Source organism: Pristis pectinata, chromosome 27 (assembly GCF_009764475.1).
Source record: "Pristis pectinata isolate sPriPec2 chromosome 27, sPriPec2.1.pri, whole genome shotgun sequence".
In the NCBI taxonomy this organism is placed as follows: Eukaryota; Metazoa; Chordata; class Chondrichthyes; order Rhinopristiformes; family Pristidae; genus Pristis; species Pristis pectinata.
The window spans coordinates 21,223,817-21,251,225 of NC_067431.1; the positions used below are offsets into that span (position 1 = coordinate 21,223,817).

Below are 27,409 nucleotides of genomic sequence, written 5' to 3' on the forward strand. Positions count from 1 at the left end.
AGGAAAGTGACAATTTATATAGAAGAAAATATTTTTAGTGCTCTGAAATAGGGCGGCATGGTAGCGTAGCAGTTAGCGCGACGCTATTGCAGCGGCAGCAATTGGGGTTTGATTCCCATCGCTGTCTGTAAGGAGTTTGTACGTTCTCCCGTGTCTGCGTGGGTTTCCTCCAGGTGCTCCGGTTTCCTCCCACATTGCAAAGACGTACGGGTAGGTTAATTTGGGTTTAAAATGGGCAGCGTGGACTCATTGGGCCGGAAGGGCCTGTTACTATGCTGTAAATAAAATTTTTTAAAAAATTTTAAAAATGGGATCTGTATTTAGCATTTCATGTAGAAAGTTTTTTTAAATTGGAAAATTGATTATGTAGTAAAAGAGTTTGCAATTCATGATAAATATATGGTTGTAGCTTTATTATAGCTGGCACTCGGCGAACAACTAGGAACACATCAGTGGTTGTCTACAGGACCATCGTCCTCTCCTTCACCTTTTAACCTCTGCAGATGAGACACCTTTAAATCACTACCATTGCTTTATCAATGTATGACAAAGATTTTTACAACAGTGAAAAAGTTTACACTCCTTAACTCTCCAGAGATCAGTTGGATTGCGGAGCGGTTTATTGGAGAGGTGGGGAGAGGGGTAGAAAGCTAGAGGAAACTTAATCCAATTTTCCAACCGCTTGCTAATGGTACTAATAGGCCAGCCTGTGTATTTTCCAAAGTTTGCTCCACTCAATAATGTAATATAAAGGAGCCATTTAGCATTGAGTTTCATCCAGAGAAGGAAAATGTAATGAAGAATGTTTATCCGGCTCTGCACTGCACTAGATATTTTCCCAAAGGAACTTTTCCCCTTAAGGCTGGAAGCAATCAAGTCTGCTGGTAGTCAGGTAGAATGGCTCACAGAAAATTTATTTAGTTGTTCAGCTGTAAGTGAATCTTATTAAAGTGACCGGAAATAAGATTGGGATCCGGATGAACTACTGTTAGCAGTGGGATTCATATACTAACAAAATAACATGTTAGGAAAAACAATATTAATTTAATTTATTTTGAAGTGACTCTGAGATATTTCATTATCAATAAGACATGGAATATATGATATCAGTGGAAGATTTATTATCATTTAAGTGGGATATTAAAACATTCTCTTCCATTCTATGCTCATAATTTAACCTCTTGGTTCCTGATCTGAAAAAAACCTGCTAGCAATATAGGACTAAAATCTTTGCTTCTTTACTTTGTAAAATTATGAAATGTCCTCCAAAATTGTGTGGTACCTGAGAAGTGTATTAAAGCAGTACTACCTGAGGCTACTTTTGAGTCAGACAGGGGCAGTGATATTCAGTCATGTGTGAGGCCTCTGCATCTGCTGACAGTGGAAATCAGCAGGACTGCAGATTGCATTTGGGGAGCTGTTTGAAAGAATTTGGCTGGGGGAGATCACTGGTAGAGTGGCTTGACCCAATGTCAGGAGTTGGTGGATGATTGGATAGGTGATTATTGGGTGGCCAGGTTAGAGGTCAGTTGGTGGTCAGTCAGATAGGCATTTGGTGGTTGCGAATTGAGGTCAATGGTTGAGAGGATCAAAGGTCAGGGGTTGGGCAATGGTCAATTGGTCATGATTGAACTTGGGGTCGAGGGACAAACGATCAGGATGAGGTTCACTGGTGGCACTGTGGGAAAGTCAGATGGGCAGTAATAGGGGGCCTGGGTGGGGAGTGGGAGCGATGAGAGCAAACACGGAGAAAAACACAAAGGAAATCCTCTTTGGAAGATGATGGATGCCTTGAACCCCAATATAGACTAGATAAGGTTGGCCCTGTTTAACTCAATCTGAAACAGTGCTGCATTGGACAGCCTGGCACACTCAGTAAGTCTTCAGGAGGGGCTTGAACCCAGACTCAGAAGTGACATTCCTCCATTTAATTCAGTGTAACCAAAATTTGGAAACAGAGTACAATGCACAGCTGTTAATATAGTGTGTGTTCAGTACCAGTGAATGGGAATGAGTTTCCTTCCCAACGTTACCACATATGCTGTCTGAGTGACCACGTGTGTAGGAGCTGGCTAGTGTGTACACTTGTGTTTCAGGACAGCAATTCAAATATTCAAAAATTTGAGGCAAACTGAGAATGTGAAATTAAATGATGTTGCTGTAGAAATGAAACTTTTTTCTTTTGTTCCTTGTAGAATAAACATTTGGTTGGGCGTTGCTATCGGTTAGCTTGCAATGATGCTCAGTCTATTATTTATAAAGATTAAAGGTCGACCTGAAACATTAACTCTGTATCTCTCCCCACAGATGCTGCCTTACCTGCTGAGTGTTTCCAGCATTTTTTTTTGTTTTAATTTCACACTTCCTAAGTGCTTCATTGTCTGAGAGCCTCTTTTTTTGGGATGTTTCAAAGTTGTGAAAGGCACAATAAAAATGTCCGGCAAAAAGGATTTGTTGTGACCACCCCAGATGTAAGCAAAATATAGCCATCTTAAATAATTTAATGAAGGGGGCCAAGAGGAATTGTAAAGACCTGGCAGTTGTTTTTACCGATCACAATCAAATTTTATCGATAACATAATTCTTATCAATAATAAGCCACTGTTGATACATCACTGAGAACTAGAAACAGTTTATTCCCTATTTCCCAAATACTGTCCCTTTATAAGGCTCACAGTTCACTCGGTTCTGCTTTGACTCACTGAACAGAAGGTTATTTTCTCAGAACTAAAAGCTCTAATCTGATGTCGTCAGCTCTACTTTGTATCATCTCCGTGATCCTATCATTCTTCCTAAACAGTGTGCTTTAAACTGGGACAATATTCTAACTGTAGTCAATCCAAATGAATTTAAGAGAGAGGACTGTCTCTTAAAGTCTCTCTGTCTGCCAAAGTCTATGTAAAATGTTTGCCCAGTCTCAATAGCCCAAAAGAAAGAGCTATTCTGGGGGCTCTTTCTAGAGTAGATTCCAACAATTGGAAGTGGAGTATAGGTAACCTGAACTTGCCATTTCTGATCTGGAAGTGCTCAGTGAGACACTTACTTGAAATTGGAAATGTTCCATTTCTTAGCAGTGATGTTTTGTACAATAGCACAGTGGTTAAGTTATTGGACAAAAAGAATACTAGATCATTGAACTGTGACGTGAGTTCAAATCCCACCATGGTAGCTGTAGAATTTAAATTCAAGTACTTCAATGAATGTTGAATTTAAATAAGTAAGCTAATCGTATTAACGTTAAACATGGATCTACTGATCCCAACACAGCTGGACTGCTGACTGCATCTGGTTTACAGATTTCCATCAGCAGAGGAACTCAGCTGTCCCTTCCTTGCCTGGAATATGTGACTCCAGACCCACCAATGTGGTTCACCTTTAAATCTCCTCAGTTCAGGGACAGTTATGGATGGATTCTAAATGATGCGAGTAGGTCCATACACTGTGAATGAATAACTAAAAAGTTTATTCTTCTGAACACAGCCAAATCCCTAAATATTTTCCTTTGTTAAAATTGTTGACTCACGTTGGCCCTTTGCTACTTCCCTGAAATGGAATATTCAACCGAATTTGGCATCAATGAGACATAACTCAACGTGGCAGGAATGAGGCAAAGACGTTCTGTTCTACCTAATGGAACTCCCAATGGCAGTACAGATCACAATCACAATTTGGTTCTGCATGAGCACTTCTTACCAGAAGTATGTTGCTAATCATCGTTCATCTTTACTGTGAAACCAATTAAATTTAAAAAAAATGAAATCATAATTACCTCAACTTATTTGTTCTTTGGCTTTAATCTATTTAGCTTTGATTAGCTTAGTCCGCATTTACCTGCTTATCAATCATATCACCTGTCTGTTTTGAAGGGGAGAACCATTTTCCACTGTTTAAGAGTTCTTTGGGATAATCAATTTATATTGAATATTATTTTGTTTTATAATAGTTAAGGTCTTTCTTCCAAAGTTAAATACTCCATTCCTTTTTATCTTCTTTATAAAATGATGTATGTACGAAATGTAGGTCACTTCATTCAAAGCTCTTATGATTAGCAGAGATAGGTTACTGTTGTCCACTGATATGGTCACACATTTTGGTGTCAGCAGTGTTTACATAGTATCCTTAACATAGTTAGCTGTTCCTGGATACTTAACAGGGACCATTATACAACAGAATTTGAGACCAAGTACTTAAAGAGATCTTAGAGTAGTGACCAAGTGCTTGACCGGAATGGTGAATTTTGAATGCCTTAACAGATGAGAGGGAAGTTTTATGAAAGGGATGGACATCAATGGTTGAGTGGAGAAAACTGGGAATTCACACAAGATCAAAGCTGGAGGAAGACCGAAACCTCTGAGGATAGTTTCAGAAGTGAGGAGAGGAAGCTGTGGAGAATTTGGGAGGAAAGATGCACATTTTAAATCAGAGTTGGATCTGAACTGGGAGCATGTAGGCACAAGGTAAATGAGACTTGGTTTGTGCTGGGATAGTCAACAGAAATTGGATGAACTCTTCATGGACAGAGAGTTAATTATCCAATTGTTTCATCCAGTTTTATAATTTGTTCATTGGATTAAAATCAACTCCCAGTTGAGACAAATCTATGAAAATGAGCTTTTAATGAGTTACTGATGAACATCATGGCCCCACAATGCTAATGGCCTTGCTAATTCTGAGATGATTTTGGCTTTCTCACGCAAATTAGCTTCAATCCACCTCCTGTTCTCCCCCTCCACACTTTCCTATTTAAATGTACCAATATCTAACAATTCTTTTACGAGGCAGAACAAATCCCCTTTGAGAAAACTGTTCAGCTGGCTTTGGACATAAAAATACAAAAAATAGAAACAGGAGAAGGCCATTTGGCCCCTTGTGATTATTCCACCATTCAATAAGGTCATGACTGGTCTTTTACCTTAGTGTCGCTTTCTTCAAAACACTTCCCTTGATTCTTTTAATAGCTAAAAATCTAGCAATTTCTGTCTAGAACCCACTGAGCAGCTGGGTTGTGATACATAGTGAATTCCAAATATGTTCTGCCTCTAGGGTATAGATGTTGCTTCCCATCTTTGTCCTGAATATGATCTGACCCTTTATGTGACCCCCTCATCTGATTCTAGACAAATGAATCAAGGGAAATATAAACTGTACATCTACCTTGTCAAGCCCCTTAAGAATTTTATATGTTTCAGTGCGATTACTTCTTATTCAACCAAATTCAAGAGAATACAGGCCTAGGCTGCTTAATCTATTCTCTTTCTACAAAGCCAGATATCCTCAAGACAATCTAATGAACCATCATTGCTCTCCCTCTGTTGCAGATATCTCCTTCCTGAGATAGGCAGACCAGACCAGTACACAGTGTTCCAGATGCTCTCTCAGTAGGCCTCTATATAATCGGAGCAAGATGTCTTTACTCTTGTACTTGGATCCCCCAGCAACAAAGACTAACAGATCACTTACCTTCCTAACTGCTTGCTGATCCTACGTATTAATTTCCAGTGTCTGTGTACAAGCACAGCTTGGTCCCTTTGAACGCCAACGTGGTTCGATGTTCCAACATTTAAAATTCTATTTTTTAGATATAGGGTCATAAGAGTCATGCATCTTGGAAGCAGATTCTTCAGACCATCATGTCCACACTGAACAAGAATCACCCATTTGCACAAATCCCATTTTTTAAAACTTCTCCCCACATTCTTGTCAACTGCCCACCCACCCACCCACCCCCCAGATTCCACCATTCACCTACACAACATAGGCAATTTACAGTGTCCAATTAACTTTGCAAAACGCATGTCTTTGAGATGTGGGAAGAAACCAGAGCACCCGAGGGATACCCATGAGAACGCAGGGAGAATGTACAAACTCCATACAGACAGTTGAGAGGTTAGGATCAAACCCAGGTTGCTGGAACTCTGAGGCAGCTGTGCCACTGTGCGCTCAATGTAGATGAGCTCACATTTTTCCACTTTATATTCCATCTGCCACATCCTTGCTTATTCATTTAGCCTGTGTATATCCCATTGAAGTGCCTTTACCTCCTCCTCACTCTCCTCTCTCGCTTAGTATCATCAGCAAAGGAGAATCTCGGTTCCTCTATACACCAACTCCCTTCAAATTCTCAGCAGCTGGAAAATTATTTGGATAGAGGCAATTTTAGGGTGATCAAATAAAGATTGTAAAAATCTATACAAAGCGATTGAAAAGACTAATGTGGTCAAATTATTCACAACATTGAAAGGTTCAAACACTAGAATAAACAAACTAAAATGAGAACATGAAGAGTAAGGTGGGTTGTCTTTTTCACCCGTAGTGTAGGGTTGCAGAATAAGAGTACTGAAGTGAACAACATTAATATGTTTAGGAGACAAATTAGCTGTTTTCTAGGTTTAAAATCTGCAGCTGATTCTCCCTCTTTGCCCTGATATTAAAGTCACACAATCCACAGCTTACATTGTTCTGTGGAAGTGGAGGCATACTTTCTGTTGGTTTCATTAATTAACACCTGACTTGCCAATTACCCTTTCGTCCAGTGACTGCCACAGAGAGTGAAACGTGACAGGGAACCCGATATACTAATATAACTCGATTCTGTTTAAGCTGGAGAGTGGACGTGTTCTGAAGACTTCTGCATTTAGAGCCAAAGAGCCATGCACAGAAACAGACCCTTCGGCCCAACTCATCCATGCCGACAGTGTTGCCCAGCGAGCTAGTCCCATCTGTCCTTGTTTGGCCCATAGCCCTCTGAACCCCTCTATCCATGTACTTATCTAGATGGCTTTTAAAAGTTGCAATGCCTGCCTCAACCACTATTTCTGGCAGCTCATTCCAAATACACATCACCCTTTGCGTAAAGAAGCTGACCTTGATGTCCCTTTTGAACCTCTCGCCTCTGATCTTAAACCTATGCCCTCTTGTTTTTACCACCCCCTCCCTGGGAAAAAGACTATGTGCTTTCACCCTGTCTATGCCTCTCATGATCTCATTTACCTCTGTCAGGGATTTGTAGTTATTTGTACTCATTTGTAGTTATTTCTGAAGAATGACATTCTCCCAGAAAAGGTGAGGGTTTATTTATTGTATTTGAAGTTTCATGTTCTTATATGCTGTTACATTTTAAAATCTAGCTTATACTTAACGTGCTTCCCATATGAATTCATTGAAATATACTATGAATACTTGGGAGTGGTTGAAGGAAGAAGGCGAGGGCTAGGTACAACATAGGCAAAATAGCATTCACTTCAAATTGGCTCTAAATCAAGGTGACACATCTGAAAAGGTCAAGAAGTGATCTTGATTTCCTCTACTGACCTTTTTAAAATGGAACAATTTAACTAACCTGTGAATTTATCCAATATCATTAAACTCTTCCTGAAGTCTAATGATGCCAATTAGCTTCATCCGGTTGATTATTCATCCATCTTCCTTGCTGTGTGTCATTGAGGTTCACAAAAATGAGTTTGGGTAGAGCCAAGATGTGCTTAGCCTTTATTTATCGAACAGAGACCAATACTATTTTTGCTAATTGCACACAGACATTTCAATTGACTTCAGGAAACGGGGTGGTGTACATGCACCTGTCTACGTCAATGGTGCTGAGGTCGAGAGGGTTGAGAACTTTAAGTTCCTTAGAGTGAACATCACCAATAGCCTGTCCTGGTCCAACCACATAGATGCCATGTGCAAGAAAGCTCTTTGGCATGTGCCTTTAACACTCATCAACTTTTATCAATACACCATAGAAAGCATCCTATCTGGATGCATCATGGCTTGTTATGGCAACTGCTCTGCCTGGGACCAGAAGAAACTGCAGAGAGTTGTGGACACAGCCCAGCACGTCACAGAAACCAGCCTCCCCTCCATGGACTCTTGTCTTTACCTCTCGCTGCCTTGGTGAAGCATCCAGCTTAATCAAAGATCTCACCCACCCGGGTCATTCTCACTTCTCCCCTCTCCCATCAGGCAGAAGATACAGGATCCTGAGGGCACATACCACCAGACTCAAGGACAGCTTCTATCCCTCTATGATAAGACTATTGAACAGTTCCCTTATACAATGAGATGGACTCTTGACCTCACAATCTACCTTGTTATGACCTTGCACCTTATTGTCTACCTGCAATGCACTTCCCTGTAGCTGTGACACTTTATTCTGTATTCTGTTATTGTTTTTACCCTGTACTACCTCAATGCACTGTGTAATGAATTGATCTGTACGAACGGTATGCAAGACAAGTTTTTCACTGTACCTCAGTACAAGTGACAATAATAAACCAATACCAATACAAATCTTTTCTCATTCATAAAAGTGTACAGCTAAATGGATACTGTTCCCACTGTACGTTTTGATTACCTTTGCTGTTCATCATTTATTATGGGATACCTATGTTTTTACGTTATTTTCCACATTTTGTTATTTACGGCCTTGTTGAAAAGTGGGAGAGTTTATAACCAAGGCGCAACTTCTGCGTCACTGCTCCTAAGATTTGAACCAACAGATGGAAGGGTTACTGTGGGAATTGCTTCCATTCAATTAAGGACTCTGATGTGGTCTACACAGAGGGGCCTATCATGATACCCTTCAAAATGTTACCCCCACAAAATAATTTAAGTGTTATCAAATCATTGGATTTACCAATCATCCATCTGCCAAATAAGGGAATGAACTGATAGGAAGTTTCTAAGTTGTCAATCAGACATCAAAGTTTTGTTCAAGTTGTCCTCATTATTTTATTCTTCCTATTCATCCAGTGGTAATTGTTCATCCTATAACAGAGAAGCCCTTTATAAAACATGCCTTTGGGACAAGGTGCAAAGTGCTGCTTGATGGTGATATTAACCCACTGACAATTCTTCACTGCTGATGGTACGCTATCTTTTCTCTTTTAGACTTCTCTCTTTCTGTTTCCCTGCAAGGTGAAAAAAGACCATTCTTCACCACCTTCCTGCTAATTTGCTAGGCGTGTCTCACTGGATGACACTCCAGTGCATTGTTATGGGAATGCGGTACTGTCAGAGGAACAGCCTTTTGAATGAGCAATTAAAATGGGACTCCAATCCCTCTCAGAAAGGTGTCAAAATCCTATGGGGCTATTTTGAAGAAGAGCAGGGGCGTTCTCCCCAGTAGTCAACATTACTAAAATGGTTTATCTGGTCATTAATAAATGTTTTTTTACAATGCACATATTGCTGTGCTTCACATACCACAACAGTAACAGCATTCAAAAGTTTATCATTGATTGTAAATGCAAATCACACTCAAGTCCCTGATTTGGGGAAAAATTCCATACAATTGCTTGTCTTTCTTTCTGCCGCCTTGCTTTGCTGAGAATTGCATCACCTCCTGATCTATCTATTTATCTCAAAGATTTCAAAACTAGCAACCTGTTTGCTTTCCTTAGTCTCTTCTTTCCCTTTGAAGCTGCACCCTTTTAAAACCAGAATTTGGTATTGACTTGTCCTTGTGTTCCGATATATGTTGTCTCTTCTGCCAGTGTTGGTGATTCACAGAAAATAGAACTTCACCCTCTACTTATGTCTCCTAAATAGAAGTTAGAAGAACAGTTCTATTTATTTCAGAATAGCATGTTTATTATTTTGTTTATATACAGTTTCCTCAGGTTCTCACAGTCTTCATTGGGGTAACAGAGTACTTGCAGACATGCCATTCATTGAACACAGGGACATAGGAAATACCCGTCGAGTCCCTGTGAACATGGTAACAATTCAAAGCGATATTTATCATCACATCAATAACATGGCTCCCGGGAGGTAACTTACCCACATGAGGTCTCTGGAGTCACTTGATAACCAGGGTGCAGAGTCAGAGCATTATTGTTATAAAAACTCTGATTTGAAACCATTCTACCTTCCAAACCCCTCCACATGGTTAAGTTTTGATTCCATCTGCACCTCATTCACCATTACATAAGGTTTTTCATCTCGCTTTCAGCATGTTTCTTCTGAAGTCCTCAACAGAACTGAACTAAGGAGAAATTCCATTTGATTGTTCGCATCTGAGATTCTGCGAAATACTTTGTATTTACTTTGAGGTTGTATCTCATACAATTCAAACATACACAAGACTCTCTAATTTCAAAGTCTAGGCTCTAAGGTGTGCAGTTCCTTCCCTCTTCCTCTCTATTTATCCCTCCCCTAGTGGATACACTTTCAAACTCAGCTCTTTGACTATGCTTTAGATCACCTTTCCTATTATCCCTTGACGTGGCTTTGAATCGTAACTTTTCTAGTAACACTCTTATGAAGTGTCTAGGGATGTTTAACTACGTTACAGGTGAGACATTCATTTGAGTTGTTGTTGGATGTTAACTATTTAATAGCTCCATATCTTACACACTTTATAGCACGATGTACCAGAGTGCCAAAGTGCCCCCAACACAGCACTCTCCTCAGACTGGATATTCCTATGGATTGATAGTTGCCTGGAGATTATTGTTGACTACAACATCTTTCACTGCAATATAGTTCAAATGGATGCAGGTGACATGCAGAACCTGATAAAAAAAACAGCCAGAAGTAAAGCATTTTAGGAATAATGTTAATCTAACCACAGGCAACTGTACCTTTCACATATTTCAGCCCCAAGATCTAGAACTTCACCTGAAAGCTTTTGGTCACATGTACTAATTAGAGATTCAATGTCAAATTTGGTTTACTGAGATTCCTGTGAAAAAAAAACTTTGGAACATTTCACTTAGCTACCACAAAAATCCAAGTTGTTGTTGTAAACCATCCATTGGCAAACTGAGCCAAGCAAATATTTCATGTGATTGACTTCAGCAGAAAGTTAAATGGGACACTGTGTTGGGGTAAAGTGTGTGGGGTTTTGATTAAAATGAAGGCATTTGTATTGGAACATTCAATAGAAATGACAAAAAAAAGATCATGGGTCAAAACACTGAACTCTTCTTGTTTTAGAAATTGTCAAGTTCACTCTGAATTTGTATTTATTTTAACCCAAGCAGATAAAAGTGGAAAATTTCCCAAATAGATTTGAATTTATTTTATTTGAATGTGGAAATTTTCTCAAAGCAGCCTATTTTATACTGAGCAATGTTATGGCATTCAATAAATAATTATCTCAACATGCTAAATATTCTCTCAGGGGTTGAAAGGCATTTAGGGATTTTTCCATGATAATATGGAATTAACTGCTTAAGTTAGAGACTGCAGAATGAAGCAATAATGCACATTACGTGCTGTAAAATACGGCCAGCTTAGGTGTTAGGGATCTAAGCTTAGAGGTTGCTTGCACAGCCTGCAATACTTCATGTCTGGGATGATTTATATGTTTTGCATGGCTGAGAAGTGCTGCAATTAGGAAAAGCTATACAGCAAATGGACTTCGCAGATGATAATGATGATGCAATGAGATTGTTTAACACAGCAGGAAGTTGTTGAGCTTGCTGTACCATACTGGTTAATTCCCAAAAGGGTACAAACATGTATCTTATTCTCAGACCAAATCTTAGATTTGATACCATCTTGTCAGGGAAAACAAATCTACTAATCTTGTTCACTAAGCTGTTTTAATTCCCTAATCCACAGACAGCCCAGCTTTTACAGAAAGATTTGGGATGAGGGGTTGTGGGAGTTAGAGTAACCTGTATGTTACAATGCTAAGGATAACTCCACATCAGCCAGAGGGTGGTCATGGCAACAGTATAAACCCCAAAGGTCACCAAATATACAAGGAAGAGAAGCCGATCCAATCTGTAACAGAACACCAACCATTCATTCTCGGGGTTGCTGGCCCCATCCAGCTGGTGAAGGCAAAGCTTGATTGAAGAGATCTCCTCCTGTATCTCTTTCATTGGTAACTTCTGGGTCTGGTGACCTCGGGCATCTTTGTTGAGAAATTCCTCTTCTTGTTGTACGGGAAGTTCAGAGGCACTCTCAGAAACTTTAAGAGGAAACAAAAGAGTGCTTAAATCAGTGTTGAGAACCACAGGAACATGGGCAGGTCAATTAACTCCTTAAGCCTGTTCAATACAGTATGGCTAATCTCTGTCTTAAGATCTGTCGATCTCACTTCTGAAATGTTCAATTGAAACTTAGCTTCAGCAGCTCTCTGCAGAGAGACTTCAGTATTTCCATCCCCTTGGAATGAAGAAGTACTTCTTGACACCATCACTAAACTGTATCTCAAAAATTTTTAAAAAACTGCAGATGTTGTGAATCTGAAATGAAAACAGAAAATGCTGGAAATACCCAGCAGTTCAGGCGGCATCTGTGGAGAGAGAGGAATGAGGTTAATATTTCAGGTCGATGACCTTCGTTGGACTGGGAAAATTTAGAAACTGAACATGTAGTAAATTGCAGAGAAGGGAAAGGGGTGGAAAGAACAAAGGGTCTGTGATTGGGTGGAGAGCAAGAGAAAATAGATGATACAGACTGGTAGCGAGTGAGGAGAGAGGTAAAATCTTGAATTCCATTTTCTTACCCCAGAGCTAGCCAGTTCTGGTACAAACTGGAAAGGCTGGTTATCTGAAATTGTTGAATTCAACTATGAGCTCTGAGGTCTGCAGAGTGGGCTATAGAGACTGGCTTGGGGAGGGGGGCTGCAGGGTTGGTGTCTCAGATCTATTATGGAGAGAGGGCAGCAGGCGTTGGCTAGGGGCGTTAGCTCTGTTTCTGTCTCTGTGGCTGCTGCCTGGCTTACTGTGTGTTTCCAAGGTTTTGTTTTATCTTCTCAGCTTCTGTATTTCAATACTTGGTCAGTTTGTCCCTTATCACAGATGCTCTCTGATCTGTTGGACAATCCGAACATTATCCTTTGTTTCGGATATCAGGCAAGTCCTGTGTTCTTTATATCACAGTTCCTGCATTCTTTTGTTTGTTTTTCTCACTGCTCTCCATCTATTTTCACCAGATTAGTTGCAAGGTTGAACACTCTCTCTCAGTCAATACCAAAATGTTTCATCCATTTTCACTTAATCTTCAGTCTATCCCAGCTTTTCCCCTTGTTCTTCCACCCCTTCATCTTCTTTGTAGCTTAAAACATGCACCTTTATGACTTTTTCCAGTTCTGACACAGAGTTATCGACCTGAAATATTAACTTCATTCAGAACTATTTGCTAGAAATGGGAAAGTGAGAAAGGGGGATGCTGACTGACCTGCTGAGAGAGAGGATAGTTCTTGCTTTCTTTTCCTTTTGCAAATGTTTGCCTCTGTCCATAAAAGGGAAGAGGAAATGAACTTTCAAAGTTCTATCTTAAGTAGAGTTGCCAAATCTCCAGGGTTCTCTGGAGTCTCCAAGAATTGTTGATCTCTGCAACAGAGCTTGTAGCAAAACCCCCCAAAAAAAAAACACAAATTGGACTTCATTAGCAATTCCTTTGTTAATTATAAAAATTTTGGAAATTGGGGAATGGTTGCTCCACCGGCATTAGTAATCGTCTGAACAGTTAACAAAGAATTTCTTTTCTTTCCAGTCAGTGCAGGGAAGGGGAGAGCTCACAAGGATGGAGCTGGAGGGAATCGGACATCATTTGATGAAGCCTCCAGAAATACAACCAATCAGGGCTGACGAGCTCATTTACTCACACCCTATACCTCATATTCCTGGATATCTGCATTCCTAGAGTGAGCCTTTAGCTTTGGGGTAGGATCCCTAGCTCTGATTCTAGGCTGTCTGGATGAGTGTTGATCAGATCTAGCTTGAATTCTGGAATAGCATCCACCAGGAATTTTGCATCCAGTGCATGCAGATGATATCCTCTCTTGTACCATCCTTCTAGCTGAGTAAGAATTTATGGTCATGTGAGATGGCCATGGAGGGAGAGTTCACTGTGTTACCCAGTGGAATGTTAATCTATATGTGAATCTTGCCATTTCTCTGCACTACTCACCCAGAATGGGTATGAAAATGTTCAAAGCAAACCATATCAGAGGAAGAGCACAAACCATTATACAACATGAAGTTTTCCAACATTGCCATGAATCCTATAATGGATGTTCCTGAGATATCCTTGCTTCAGGTGCTTTTCTTCCCACTCTCTTGTACCTATTTTTATGAGAGTTTTTCTGGTTGAGTTGTGAGAGCTGTATAGGCATGGATTTAGCTAAGTTGGTGTTCTATAAAGGGTCCAAGTTCTCACCTCAGCTCACCATCTAATTATAGCTTAAAGATCATCCAGTGTTCCAGTGCTTGATGTGGGAAGTGTGCACATGTGATGCTGCTTGAAGCCAAATTCCTGGTAAGAATGGCCACTTGAGGAATGCTGCACCCTTTGACCCCACGGAAAAGAACAGTGTTGTAACTGTTGACAACTAATGTGGAAAAGTTAAATAACAGTCAGCATGTTCTCACCCCCATCGTCACAGGTTTCCTCTTTGGTCTTCAGTGATGCACACAGACTGTCAGTGGTGCTCTGATTTGAAGAACTATCCTTCGAGAGGCAGCTGTTGCCGATAAAGCTCTCTGGTTCTATCTCTTTGTTCATATTCAGGAGCTGTACTATCAGGATTGATTCAGCTAAACTGATCACAAGCAGAGCCATACAGACAGCGAAGAACACACCTAGGGAAGAGCAGATCAACAGTGGTGTTTACTTCTGATAACCTTGGCAAAATTACACTTAAATCTAACATTTTTTTCCTGTTCTATACAGAGTCTTTTCAGCATTTCACCCTCTCATTTCATCACATCATTAGAAATGAATTTGAGCAAAGATCTCAGACATACAGTATTTAGGATTAGCCCTATAGCACAGTCCTTCTGATCGTAGCTATCAAATTTTGGTCATTTCTCTCCCACTAATTATATTAAGTTCAATATATAGGCAGTGCAATAGTCAGGCAGAGTGGGGATGACTAGGTAATGCTCCTGTCAGAGAAGGTTGGTGACCACACTGTTGTAGGTAGCTGAGAGAGATTTCATGCCCATAATTTTTATGCAACTATCCTCCACTTACTGTATTTTCTAGAGAAGTTACTCCGCTTTTATTGGGAGAAGTTGCTGTAGTTCATCCACTCTTTGAATAGGTTCTGTTTTATGAGTAAATTTACTTTCTTTGCTATACATTTCCAGCTCATCAGTTGATAATATATATTCTGTTGTTAATAAATAATCTTAAGAAAGACTATAAGTTGTTAAAAAAGCACATTACCAATGAGTGGAGTTTGCACAGCGGTAATGGGGAGTTCGTCATGTAGGTTCATTCGGAACACAGTGTATCCAAGCAGGATGCTGGATTTGAAAGTTATTCTGCCACTGCTGTTTGGAGGCAGGAAGTAGCTGGTCACATCTACTAGCATCAGAAATATGCTGGGCAGCAATAGACTGACTACATAAAGCAGCGGTCTTCGTCTTATTACAACCTGTGAAGCAAACAGTTGTCACATTCCAGTTATTTTCTCAGTCCTGTTCAAAGTTGTAGGGTGGGGTAGGGGGTGTTGGTGGGTGGGAGTGGGGCAATATGCTGAAACATTTGCCTAATGCCCAATAGGCCAGAGAATCAACTCTTTATTGAATCATTCCCACTCCCCTCTTCCTCAGCACTAGGACACTCTATTACAATGTGGAGTAACACTTCATGAGGAGTCTGGGGGTATTTAGGTCCATCGGGGACTTACTCTGGATTACCACTGCCATGATTTCTCCCAAAATTCTCCGAGTTTGGAAAAGTAGGGGTTCCTTAATTAGCTCATGAACTCCCCCACTTCCCCCCCCCAACAAAACATATTCCAATAAAAGATTGAGGGGAGGGGAAAGGGTGTTTGGAGATAGAGTTGGACAGGCCATCTATTACTCACTTCTCACTGGCTTAACGTTTCAAAATCTGAAATAAGTAGGAATCTGAATGGGGCTATAATCAATGAGCAAATTAGAAATATGAGCTAATATAGACTATGTGGAAGTATAAACCTGCTCCAACATTCAAAATTAAGTTGTGGACACAGCTCAGCACATCACAGAAACCAGCTTCCCTTCCAAGGACTCTGTCTATACTTCCAGCTGCCTCAGTAAAGCAGCCAACATGATCAAAGACCCCACCCACCCTGGACATTCTCTCTTCTCCCCTCTCCCATCGGGCAGTACAAAGCCAAAAACCACGTACCACCAGGCTCAAGGACAGCTTCTATCCTGCTGTTATAAGACTATTAAGTGGTTCCCTGGTATGATTAGGTGGACTCTTGACCTCACAATCTACCTCATTATGACCTTGCACCTTATTGCCTACCTGCACTACACTTTCTCTGTAGCTGTGACACTTTACTCTGCATTCTGTATTGTTTTACCTTGTACTACCTCAATGCACTGTGCAATGAATTGATCTGTACGAACGGTATGCAAGACAAGTTTTTCACTGTACCTTGGTACAAGTAACAATAATAAACCAATTCCAATTCCAACTCCAATTCCAATCTCAACACCTCATATCCATCCCATCTCCATATCCAACCTAATCTCTTGGCATAGCCACTACTTATACCCTTTTCAGTCTTGTTATATTTATGAATTTCCTCATGTTTTGATATTGTTTGATACATTGGGAATATTTCAGTTTAAATATGTTTTGCTAAAATGACAACGAAAAATGTCTGTTCAACACATGTCAGGATTCATTAAGTCTGCAAATTTAAGGTGATCTCAACGATCCACTTACGTTAAACTTAATTTGAGCATAATCTTTGCCTTTGTCGTGTATCCTTTCATATTTGGAAGGGACAGAGAGGAGCTCCCACTCACCGTCACCTAAAAATGCCCTAGTATCATTCTCAATCTCATCAAAACTTCTCCAGAACTTGAGGTTGATATCGTTTACTGTAATAAAGGGGAGAGAAAAGTGGCAACGTCATTTTATATTCACAATATTTTCATTATTCATTCATGGGACATTAATGTTGATGCCTCTGTCGGCATTTATTGTGCATCCTGAATTACGCTTCAACTGAGAAGACAGTTAAGAGTCAAGGAGCATAAAATGGCATCACAACCTAACTCACCCTGTGTCAACAGCTGTGAACTTATTATCAAGAAATGAACTCCAATTAGACTGGAGAAGCTGATGTTGTTCTCCTTAGAGCAGAGAAGGCTTGGAGGAGTTTTGATGGAGGTGCTCAAAGTCATGATGGGTTTTGATGGCATTCAGAGATTCTGTTTCCAATGGCAAACATACGGGGGACCACAGGATACAAGTCTGAGGTAAACGCAAAAGGCACGACTGGCATGAAGTGTCATTTTGTTTCCACGCAGCGTGTTGTTGTGATCGGTATTACACTGCCAAGTAGCCTGGAGGAAGCAGGTTCAATAATAAAATTGAAAGGAGAACTAGATAAATTTGAAGGGTTGTGGGAAAAGAACAGGGATTATTTGGATAACTCTAGCAAAGAGGCAGAACAGGCAAAAATGATCTGACTGGCCTCTTCTGTGTTATATAATCCCGTCATTCCTAGATTAAGCCTCCATTATCTCACTCTTGCATTGGCTAATCATATTGTAACTGAGATCAGCAGAGACGGAACTGAAGCCTGGAACCACCTGGTCAGGAGTTGGCTTGGCCATTAAGTGTCCCCTTCTCAAATGCAAACAGCAATGGGAAGGAAGCAGGGGAGAACATGGAGAAACTTTGTGAAGGGAAGATCTTGCCTCACAAGCCTGATAGAGTTCTTTGAGGAGGTGACCAGGAAGATTGATGAGGGCAGTGTGGTGGATGTGGTTTACATGGATTTTAGTAAGGCGTTTGATAAGGTTCCTCATGGTAGGCTTCTTCAGAAGGTCAGAGGCCAAGGGATCCAAGGAAGCTTGGCTGTGTGGATTAGGAATTGGCTTGCATGTAGAAAGCAGAAGGTTGTGGTGGAAGGAGTGCCCTCGGATTGGAAGGCAGTGACTAATGGTGTCCTGCAGGGATCGGTTCTGGGACCTCTACTTTTTGTGATATTTATAGATGACTTAGATGAGGGGGTGGAGGGCTGGGCTAGTAAGTTTGTGGACGACACTAAGATAGGCGGTGTTGTGGATAGTGTGGAGGGCTGTCGGAGCTTACAGAGGGATATTGATAGGATGCAGAGCTGGGCTGACAAGTGGCAGATGGAGTTCAATCCGGAGAAGTGTGAGGTGGTACACTTTGGAAGGACAAACTCCAGGGCAGAGTACAGGGTAAATGGCAAGGTACTTGGCAGTGTGGAGGAGCAGAGGGATCTGGGGGTTCATATTCACAGTTCATTGAAAGTTGCCTTACAGGTGGAAAGAGCAGTTAAGAAGGCCAATGGGATGTTGGCTTTCATAAGTCGCGGGATTGAGTTTAAGAGCCGTGAGGTGATGATGCAGCTTTACAAAACTCTAGTTAGGCCACACTTATAGAGTACTGTGTTCAGTTCTGGTCACCTCATTATAGGAAGGATGTGGAGGCGTTGGAGAGGGTGCAGAGGAGATAGGGCTTTATTCACTGGAAAGGAGGAGGATGAGAGGAGACATGATAGAGGCATATAAAATACTGAGAGGAATAGATAGAGTAGACAGTCAGCGCCTCCTTCCCAGGGCACCAATGCTCAAGACGAGAGGGCATGGCTTTAAGGTTATGGGTGGGAGGTTCAGGGGAGATGTCAGGGGGAGGTTTTTCACCCAGAGAGTGGTTGGTGCATGGAATGCACTGCCTGGTGTGGTGGTGGAGGCAGATACATTGAACAGGTTCAAGAGCTTGTTGGATAGGCATATGGAGGAGCGTGGGATGGGGGGATATGCGGGAGGAAGGGGTTAGGTGGTGTGAGGGTGGTTTGATGGATGGCACAACACGGTGGGCCGAAGGGCCTGTTTTGTGCTGTATGGTTCTATGGTTCTATGGTAAAACGATTTACTTATTGAAAGGGTAAAAAATAAAGATGCCTTTCCTCACTCTAGATGGCAGGGGTTTACTTATTAGAGCAGAGTTTTAGGTAGAGTCCAACATATGGCATTGGCTCAACTGATTTTAAATGTGGCTGATGCTTCACTCAAGTCTCCTCCTGCCCACTTGAAATCATCCTATCAACATTTCCCTTTATTAATTTCTTCTGCCTGTGTTTATTTATCTTCCCCTTGGAAGAATTCAAGTTTTTTCACTCAAGTTGTTCAAGGCTGGGGATAATTCCACTTTGAATAGAAAGTTTCTCCTGAATTTCCCAGAGGTTTTATTGGCAATCATCATATAGTTTTGAAGGTTTTGTTTTGGAGTCCCCTTCGTAAGTGGAAACAATTGTTATATCTTATTGAATTATTTATGTCTGAGAGGGAATCCAAAATTATAAAAGGTTTTGATGAGGTTAAGTCGCAAAATGCTGTTTCCACAGGTCAGTGATTTGGTAACTGGCAAGCTAAAAGGTTTGAGAGTTTAGGAGAATTCCTTTCTGCAGTGTTCTAATTAGGATTAAAACTTTGAAAGTCCTTCCAGGAAAAGTGATGGAAGCAAAATCTACTATACTTTTTAAAAGGGAACTGGAAAAATAAATGAAAAAGAGGAAGAAAAAGCAGGAAGAGGATGGGATTATGTAAATATTTCCCTCAGAAAGGCAGCACAGGTACAGAACGGACTTCTTTGTGGTGTAAAGCACATGGAGTAGAAATCGCCCTCTGTTGATTGCACAAATGGTAACAAATGCACTTGGAGCTCCACTCCTGAAATTCAGTTTCATTGTTGTCGATGGAATCAAATTTTAGAAGCAGAGTTTAAAGCGCATAAGTTATGTTTTTGCACAAACAACAAATCATGAATTTCATTGCTAGATCTATTACACAAAAGTTCTTCTCCAAACAAATGCTATTCAGAGAACGGTGCTGAACGGATTCCGTGTTGTCAGAAGCATTAAGTGCTTACAGTAAGTAGTAGAGAGACCCTGGAGGGAAAGCAGATAAGCTTAATGCAGAAAACAATCCCCATCCGAGCGTTGATTTTGTGGTTGTCTATCTGTTCTCATGTGTCCTACATAATATAGTTACCATCCCTTCAGACATTCACATTAAAAATTATCTTATTTTATGATCAGTTTCCTTTGTTCACTTCTGTAAAAGTTGTCTCCATTACCTTGTCTTTGCCGTTTACCATCCAAAGTACTTACGTTGTAACCAAATCTAAATTACAATGTAAGTGCATAATTTGGAATAAAGCCAGACTTTTTTCTTGGTGGTGTGTTTTTTGGGAGGAAAGGACACTTTGCCAGGACTTGGGCTTACATAAAGGAACTTGCTACTATACAGAGAAAGAAATGATAAAGCTAAGCTTTAAGTTCTTGGCTTTATTTCCTCTTTCCATGTACAATCATTTTCACTTCTTAGAACCTTTTAACTGACACGATGCTCCAATTGATATTGGAGATAGTCCAGATCTAAATAAGCTGCTCACTCTTAGCTCCCAACCCAATTACCACCAGGGTTTAAGGAAGGAGCAGGGGTTAAAGTTCATCCCCAAGTCTCTCCTCCCACATTTTCAATTAGTGAAAGTGTAAAAGCATTTCTGATACCGAAGCATGGTCTTATTATCTAAATTACCTGCTCCAATACCACTTAGACCTCTCTGTCCTCAGTGCTGTTCCAGTGAAGATTGAGAAATGCAAACTTTTTACAATTTTATGAGCTCAGCACTGAATTTAATTATTTCAGATCATCCCAGCAACTCTTAGTGAACGCAGTTGTAGGAAATGTCTCTGCTGTTGCAATTTACACCTCCTCTAGATCTATTTGTTTTCTTTGCCTCCAATCTACTTTTTTACCAAGGAACATTATTCCACTGGTCATGTAATTTTTCCTTCCTAGGCACCTGCCTACCTTATCACAAATCTTTCCTGATGTTATTATTCCCCCAAGCTGAGGCTGGAAATGCTCAGCAGATGGAGTGAGAAACAGAATTAACATTTCAGATCAATAATCTTTCATCACTACTGCCAACTTTTTTTTCTCTCTCCTTACCTTTGACCCATCCCCCAGTGGATCTGCTCTCCCCTCCTCCCCTGCACCTGCCTATCACCATCTCTTACCTGCATCTACCTATCACCACCTTGTGCCCACCCCACCTCCCCTCTTTGTCCACCTATCACTGCTCTGCTTTTCCCTCCTATATATTGGGCTTCCCCTTTTCCTATCTTCAGTCCTGAAGAAGGGTCCTGACCCGAAATGTTGACTGCTCTTTTCTTCATGGATGCTGCCTGGCCTGCTGAGTTCCTCCAGCATCATCACGTTTTTCAATAGTCAGATGTAAACTAATGCTGAGATCCAGAAAAAGGGAAGAAGGGAGAAAAGAACAGAAGGGAAGTCCACATTAGGGTGGGAGAGATTAAGGGATGATAGTGTAAAATAACTAGATGAAGTGAATTATCTGAGATTTTCGAGTTTGGATTTTGTACCACCTCTCACTATTGCTTTTCACCCAACAATGACCTTGATGATGTTGGAAAAACAGAAGAGACTGCAGCTGCTGGAAACTGGAGCAACACACAAAAGTCTGGAAGAACTAAGCAGTTCAGGCGGTATCTCTGGAAGGAAATGGATAAGTGACATTTTGGGCTGAGACCCTTCATTTAGATTGATGAAGGGCCTTGATGTGAAACGTCAACTGTCCATTTCCCTCCATAGATGTTGCCTTACCCACTGAGTTCCTTCAGCTTTATGTGTGTTAGTGTTGATGTTTTACCATGTTGAACCACTGTAGATAAGATAAGATAAGATAAGATAAGATATTTTTATTAGACACATGTATATCGAAACACACACTTAAATGCATCTTTTGCATAGTGTTCTGGAGGCAGCCTGCAAATGTCACCACGCTTCCAGCGCCAACATAGCATGCCCACAACTTCCTAACCTGTACGTCTTTGGAATGTGGGAGGAAACCGGAGCATCCGGAGGAAACCCATGCAGATATGGGGAGAATGTACAAACTCCTTACAGTGGCCGGATTTGAACCCGGGTCGTTGGTGCTGTAAAGCGTTACGCTAACCACTACACTACTGTGTCTGCCTGTATAAATGTAAGGTACTTTTCTCTGCCCACCTGTGTGCAGCCAGCTGCAGAAAGTGAAGGTGCAGTTCTGTTTGTCAAACGGGAAGGCGTAGATCTCCAGGTTGCAGGCAGAGACAACTTGCATTGGCTTGTAGTTTTTAACAGCCCCAGTAGCATTCACGTACACATAGGGCAAATAAGGTGATCTGCCGACGTCAATACTGTAAGAGGAAAATAACGGCATTCATTTATCATTAAGTTAATTAAGATATTTAAAGTGAAAATTCAGATTGTTAACAAAATCCTAACATGCAGAGTTAGTAAAATAATCCAAGGCTGTGCCTGTGAGATGAAATGAAACTTGAGACACAGTGTGGCTGCTTGAACCATGCAGCCCTCACTGAAATCTACACTGCTGAGGATAAAATGGATCCAGACTTTCACCCTCACAAAGTTTAGGATTTATTAAAAAGTTAAAGGGCTCAGAGAATATATACAGAGACAAGAAATGCAGTGGGTTTGTGATTGAGATCTAGGGCATTGGAATCCCTTGAGTGGTCTGAATGTCAATTGGACAGAGACCCACAGCCCGGGGGCGCCATGTCCCATCAGTCATGGCTGAGTGGGTTCCAGACAGGTTCCAGTGATCTGACCACACAATACTTCGGTACATTACCAAGCGAGTGCTGCAACAAGAAATGTTTAATACCTTCAGATGGGGCATTAAACAAGGTTCCATATACCCACTCCAGTGGATATTAAAGCTCACACAGTGCTATTTTGAAAAAGAGCTGGGGTGTAGTCCCCAATGCTTCTTATAATTACTATTAAAATAGATTGTCTGGTAATTATGGTGTTTGTGGGAGCTTGCTTTGCACAATTTGCTGCTGTATTTCTTCCAGTACAAAAATAATGTGCTTTAATTGTGTCTGCTTAGTGCTTTGAGAGGTTCTGGGGAAGATGTGCAGGTCATTCCTTTGGATAATAAACAGAGAAGTCAAAGTTCCCTCATCTGCTGCTCAGAAAAAATGCTTCATGCCAGTTGCTTACAATTCTTGAATGATTATGTCAGGGATCCAGATAGCTTCAACAGGCAGAGAAATTTCATTGATCCCGTCAAAACTTGTCGGATTCCATACCAGGTGCTCGTCCATCCATAGCTGTAGCAAGAATGAAAGGAGGCTGTGTGAACATGCGCGTTTGACGTGGTTGTTCTTCAGAACAGACTGTATATCATCAGAAAATTTGGCAATAGAATGATGTTGACATGGATACCAAGGTTATCCAAATTCAAGCTTGTACAGAGGAGAGGGAAGTGGTGAAATAAGTAAAGAACATAAGAAGTAGGAGCAAGAATAACTATAAGCCCCTTAAGCCCTGCCTTCAATATGATTATACTTGAACCTTTATTTTTCTGCCCATTCCAGGGTTGGGTTAGGGTTAGTGTTGTCATCCCTGCCCCTGATCTCCAGAGGTGTTGCTGGAGGGTTGTCTGCCCTGCTTTAATATCCAGGGGTGCTCTTGCTAAAATGAACTGCTTACCTCTCAGCTCATTTGGATCTGTTAAGCAAAGGTCAGTCTTCATTACACTGGGGTTGAGTGCAGATATTTCTTCGGAATATGTTGACAATGTTAACTAAAGATCCAAGGGCGGCATAGAATAAAATGTTCAATCTCCACTCTCTCTGCACTCATTTCATCCCTCACAGAAGAACTTAACATTCAGAGGGGTTACCCTCCAACTTTGTGGTGCAAGTTGATGACAGGCCTGGCAGCAGGTCCTAAAATACTAGATCTTAACATGCCATTGGCAAGCCACCACAGACTATTATTCCCAGACTGTCAATATCCTCAGTGTCATTTCTGGGCACTGCTCAGTTCTTTGCTCTCACTAAACCGGTGCTCTGAAATGGGGTTTAACAATTAGGTTTTTCTTCTGGGTGGCACCCTCTTAGAACCAAATACACCTAGGACTTTGCATGGTTTCCAGAACCCAATTTTTCATTGGGTGTCTCTGGTTATTCGAAAAAGGAGGTGGGAACTGTATGGATACCGACCTTTCACAGTTCTAATCAAGAGGTCTTACCTGAAACATTAGCTTTGATTTTCTTTGCACAGATCCTGTCTGCCCTGCGGAGACTTTCCATCATCTTCTGTTTCTATTTCAGATTTCCAGCATCGGCAGTTTTTTTTTGATTTTAGACCTTTCATGGATATGGGCTCCTCCCATTTTGACCCCTGACCCTTGAAGTACCTGATGCGCAAGGGGCATCAAAGCCAAGTGCCAGGAGCCACACAAGAGTAATTCAGTGTTAGGTGAGGTGAGCTTGTGACATACTGCAGTAACAGTTGCAGCTGGGATGGTCAACAGACTGACAATGTTTAATTCAATTCATACCTGTCGGTACCAGACACTGGTCGTCAGTTTTTGGTTCTGGCCATCCTGAAAGATAATGAGAGGGTATTTGTGGAGAGTCGAGACAATGCATATTCAAATTTATTTTTCTGCAGAAATGTAAGTATGTATGTAAATATTAGACAAATCATTTTTTATCATCACAATCAAAATCTGTTGCGTATATGCTAGCTTTGTCAGAGCTGTGTGATTGAGATGTTAACCCTATGTAGTACAAACAGTAAAAAAAGTCTAGTCTGACACCCCAGTGCTGAACTGAGTAAGAATTTCACCATCACGGCACCTTCTGTCAAACAGAACATCAACCCAGCTTCTCATAAGGACAATGGGGTTCTCCCTAGTGTCCTAATCAATACTTACCCCTCAACCAACAGCTTTAAAGGTGATTATCTGGTCATTTTAATATTGCACACATTTTGACAATGACATTATATCAAAAATACTTCATTGGCCAAAAAAATGCTTGCTGCATCCTTGAAGTAAGGATCCAATAAATCTACAGGGCTTTCTCACACACAGCCTTATATATTGTATAGCTTCATGCAATTTTCTTATTTAATAGATTAATTAAAAATAAACCCTGCTACGTGAATATATATTTTTATGTGAAAAGTTTACCACTTCTAGCACAGCATGAAGGATGAAGTCGATATAAATGGTTGTGGGCTGGGTCCAGTCTTTTACTGGTCGGACTCCTTTGTCATAGTTCAATAGTAGAGTCTCCATTAGTTGATGTACGGTTGAATTCTGAAGTGATGCACTGTAACCAACACTTCCTGAAAGTAACAGAACAAGTTCAAATAATTGCCCACAGAACTGTTGGGGTGATGGGAATTCCATTTTTATGCACAGCATTTAATCCCTACGTAACTCTTTGTATCCCTCCTTCACAACTTGCCTTCTTTGTATCATCAACAAGTTTAGCAACCAAATCTTTGGTGCCTTCATCCAAATCATTAGTATAAATTCTAAAATGTTAATGTTACAGAATCAATCCCTGTCGAAAACCACTTGTTACATCTCTGTAATTCAACAACGACAAGGGAAATGGAGGGGAAAGCATTACCTCTATACTGGGCCTCTTTTTGATCTCACATGAAGGAGTTTAGAATATCCTTCTCAAAGCTGGCTGCCTGCAGAAATTTATCTGCGTCCTACATTGGCTACATGATGTTATGCAAGCCATGATCTTAGCCGATGGGTCCACAACAAACCCGACCTCGGTTCAGACTGGTGTCAAGCAAGGGTGTGTCATTGCCCCAACGCTCTTCTCAATCTTTCTCATTACAGTGCTGTACCTTACCTCCAAGAGTTTCCTTCCAGGAACAGAGCTAATCTATAAGACAACTGGCAAACTGTCCAAACTATGTCTCCTCTATTCCAGAACCAAGTTCAGTCCAACCTCAGAAGTTGAGTTGCAGTGCACAGATGATGCAGTTACTTACAGACATTGGAGGCCAAGCTCTGTAATCGTCATCTTGTTCACTGAAGTGTATGAGAGAATGGGTCTTACACTAACCATCCACAAAACAAAGGTCCTCCACCAACCTGCCCCTGGTGCACAACACCATCCTCTGGCAATAAACTTCCATGATGCAACCCTGGAAAACCAGAACGTTTCCTATATCTGGGAAACCACCTGTTCACAAAGAAAGACATCGATAATGACATTTACCATCACCTTTGTGTGCCAGCACAGCCTTGGAAAGGAGTGTTGGAAGATCAAGATCTCACACCTGGAACAAACTCACAGTCTACTGAGCACCTGTGATTTCTGCCCTCCGATACACACCTATGTCATGGATTACCTACAGTAGGCACTTCAAAGTGCTGGAGAATTATCACCAATAGAGTCTCTGCAAATTCCTCCAAAGCCACTAGCAGGAAAAACAAAGCAACATCCGCATCGTCTCCCTGCTAAGCATCTCCAGCCATGAGGATCTAATTACCCTCAGTTGACTCTGATGGGTGAGCCACCACATCCATATGCCCTTCACTAAGTTTGCAGGAATACTGGGAAGGAATGATAGAGTGGAGCTAATTGAACATTTTACAAACAGCTTTCTTACAGTCCTGCCGACAAGTATTTATTTCTAATGCTGGATCTTATGTACAGAACAGGACTGATGCATATGCTTAGAAATTCAACCAAAGTAGGCAGCACTAAATAGCAGCAGAAACACATTGTCTCCACTTCCAAAGTTTAATAAAACTGAATTATGAAAACAATACATAATATGCTGGTGCTATTATACAGTACATTTAGCACCACTGATTGACTTCCTCCTCCTTGTACCACCAACAGAAGTTGATATTTCTTTTATTGCAGGAATAAATTTTGCTTTCAACTCCTTTGATGATCTTGCCAGCATCAATTGTGATCATGTTAATTATGTCTGTTGATGGTAATAATATAACCCTTGTATTAGATGCCCATTTTAAGGGCCATCTCATTCAAAATCAATTTTCAGTGCTTATTCCCATAGCACAATGGCTTGTTAATGGCTGTGTGTTAAGAGCCTGATTTCCAAAGTAATTATGTCTCTAAAGGCCTCTTTCAGAAAAGGCATTTACCTTGCAAACGATCCCTGTGGAAATTTTCCACTTGGTAATTAATGCTCAGATAATAGGGCTGTAGGACTGTGTAGAATTTGCCAATAGGAAGGGATGACATGGAAAGGCAACATTTTCTTAACCTTTAAGTCCCTTTGTCTTGTAACATTCACTTGTAGATGGTTATAATGGTGGATGAATACCATCCGTATTAAAATCTCAAGTATTATCTTTCAGGCAAACACACAAGAAGAAATATAAGGCCCAGTTTTCCAAACACAAGCCAATGGGGTGCAGAATCAAGGGGAGTTAGTTTGCAGTTTTCTGATAGTCAATACAAGAAGTGTTTTGATAAAATTGCTTCTGTAGTGCTTGAGGTTATTAAAATAAACAGTGTGCACAATAATGTGGGAATTGAGCCTTTGGACATCATTTCAAGTGCATGGTTTATTAGAAGCTCCTTGTCCATGGTATTCTTTGAACAGCCATAAAGTCATAGACCCAT

The 27,409-nt window shown here is 40.8% G+C and overlaps 1 protein-coding gene across 1 annotated transcript; it reads right to left on the minus strand.

The window, feature by feature from the left end:
- Window positions 1-10,486: 10,486 nt before the first annotated feature.
- Window positions 10,487-27,025, minus strand: htr3b (5-hydroxytryptamine (serotonin) receptor 3B). Its single transcript, XM_052039715.1, has 10 exons — window positions 26,926-27,025; window positions 24,970-25,127; window positions 24,334-24,378; window positions 22,986-23,095; window positions 21,987-22,156; window positions 16,633-16,790; window positions 15,133-15,343; window positions 14,334-14,543; window positions 11,752-11,923; window positions 10,487-10,514 (listed from the first exon to the last, which is right to left on the minus strand). The coding sequence occupies exons 1-10, from the start codon at window positions 27,023-27,025 to the stop codon at window positions 10,487-10,489; spliced, it is 1,362 nt and encodes a 453-aa protein (XP_051895675.1).
- Window positions 27,026-27,409: the final 384 nt, after the last annotated feature.

What these genes read in the sequence shown, in the direction of transcription:
- htr3b (XM_052039715.1), bottom strand. Translation starts at nt 27,025, where the DNA reads ATGTCATCCCTTCCTATTGGCAAATTCTACACAGTCCTACAGCCCTAT. An exon ending in GACATAATCATTCAAGAATT is followed by an intron (nt 22,157 to 22,985) that starts GTAAGCAACTGG and finishes TTCCTCTTACAG; the next exon opens with TATTGACGTCGGCAGATCAC. An exon ending in ATGCTCAAATTAAGTTTAAC is followed by an intron (nt 15,344 to 16,632) that starts GTAAGTGGATCG and finishes TTTGCTTCACAG; the next exon opens with GTTGTAATAAGACGAAGACC.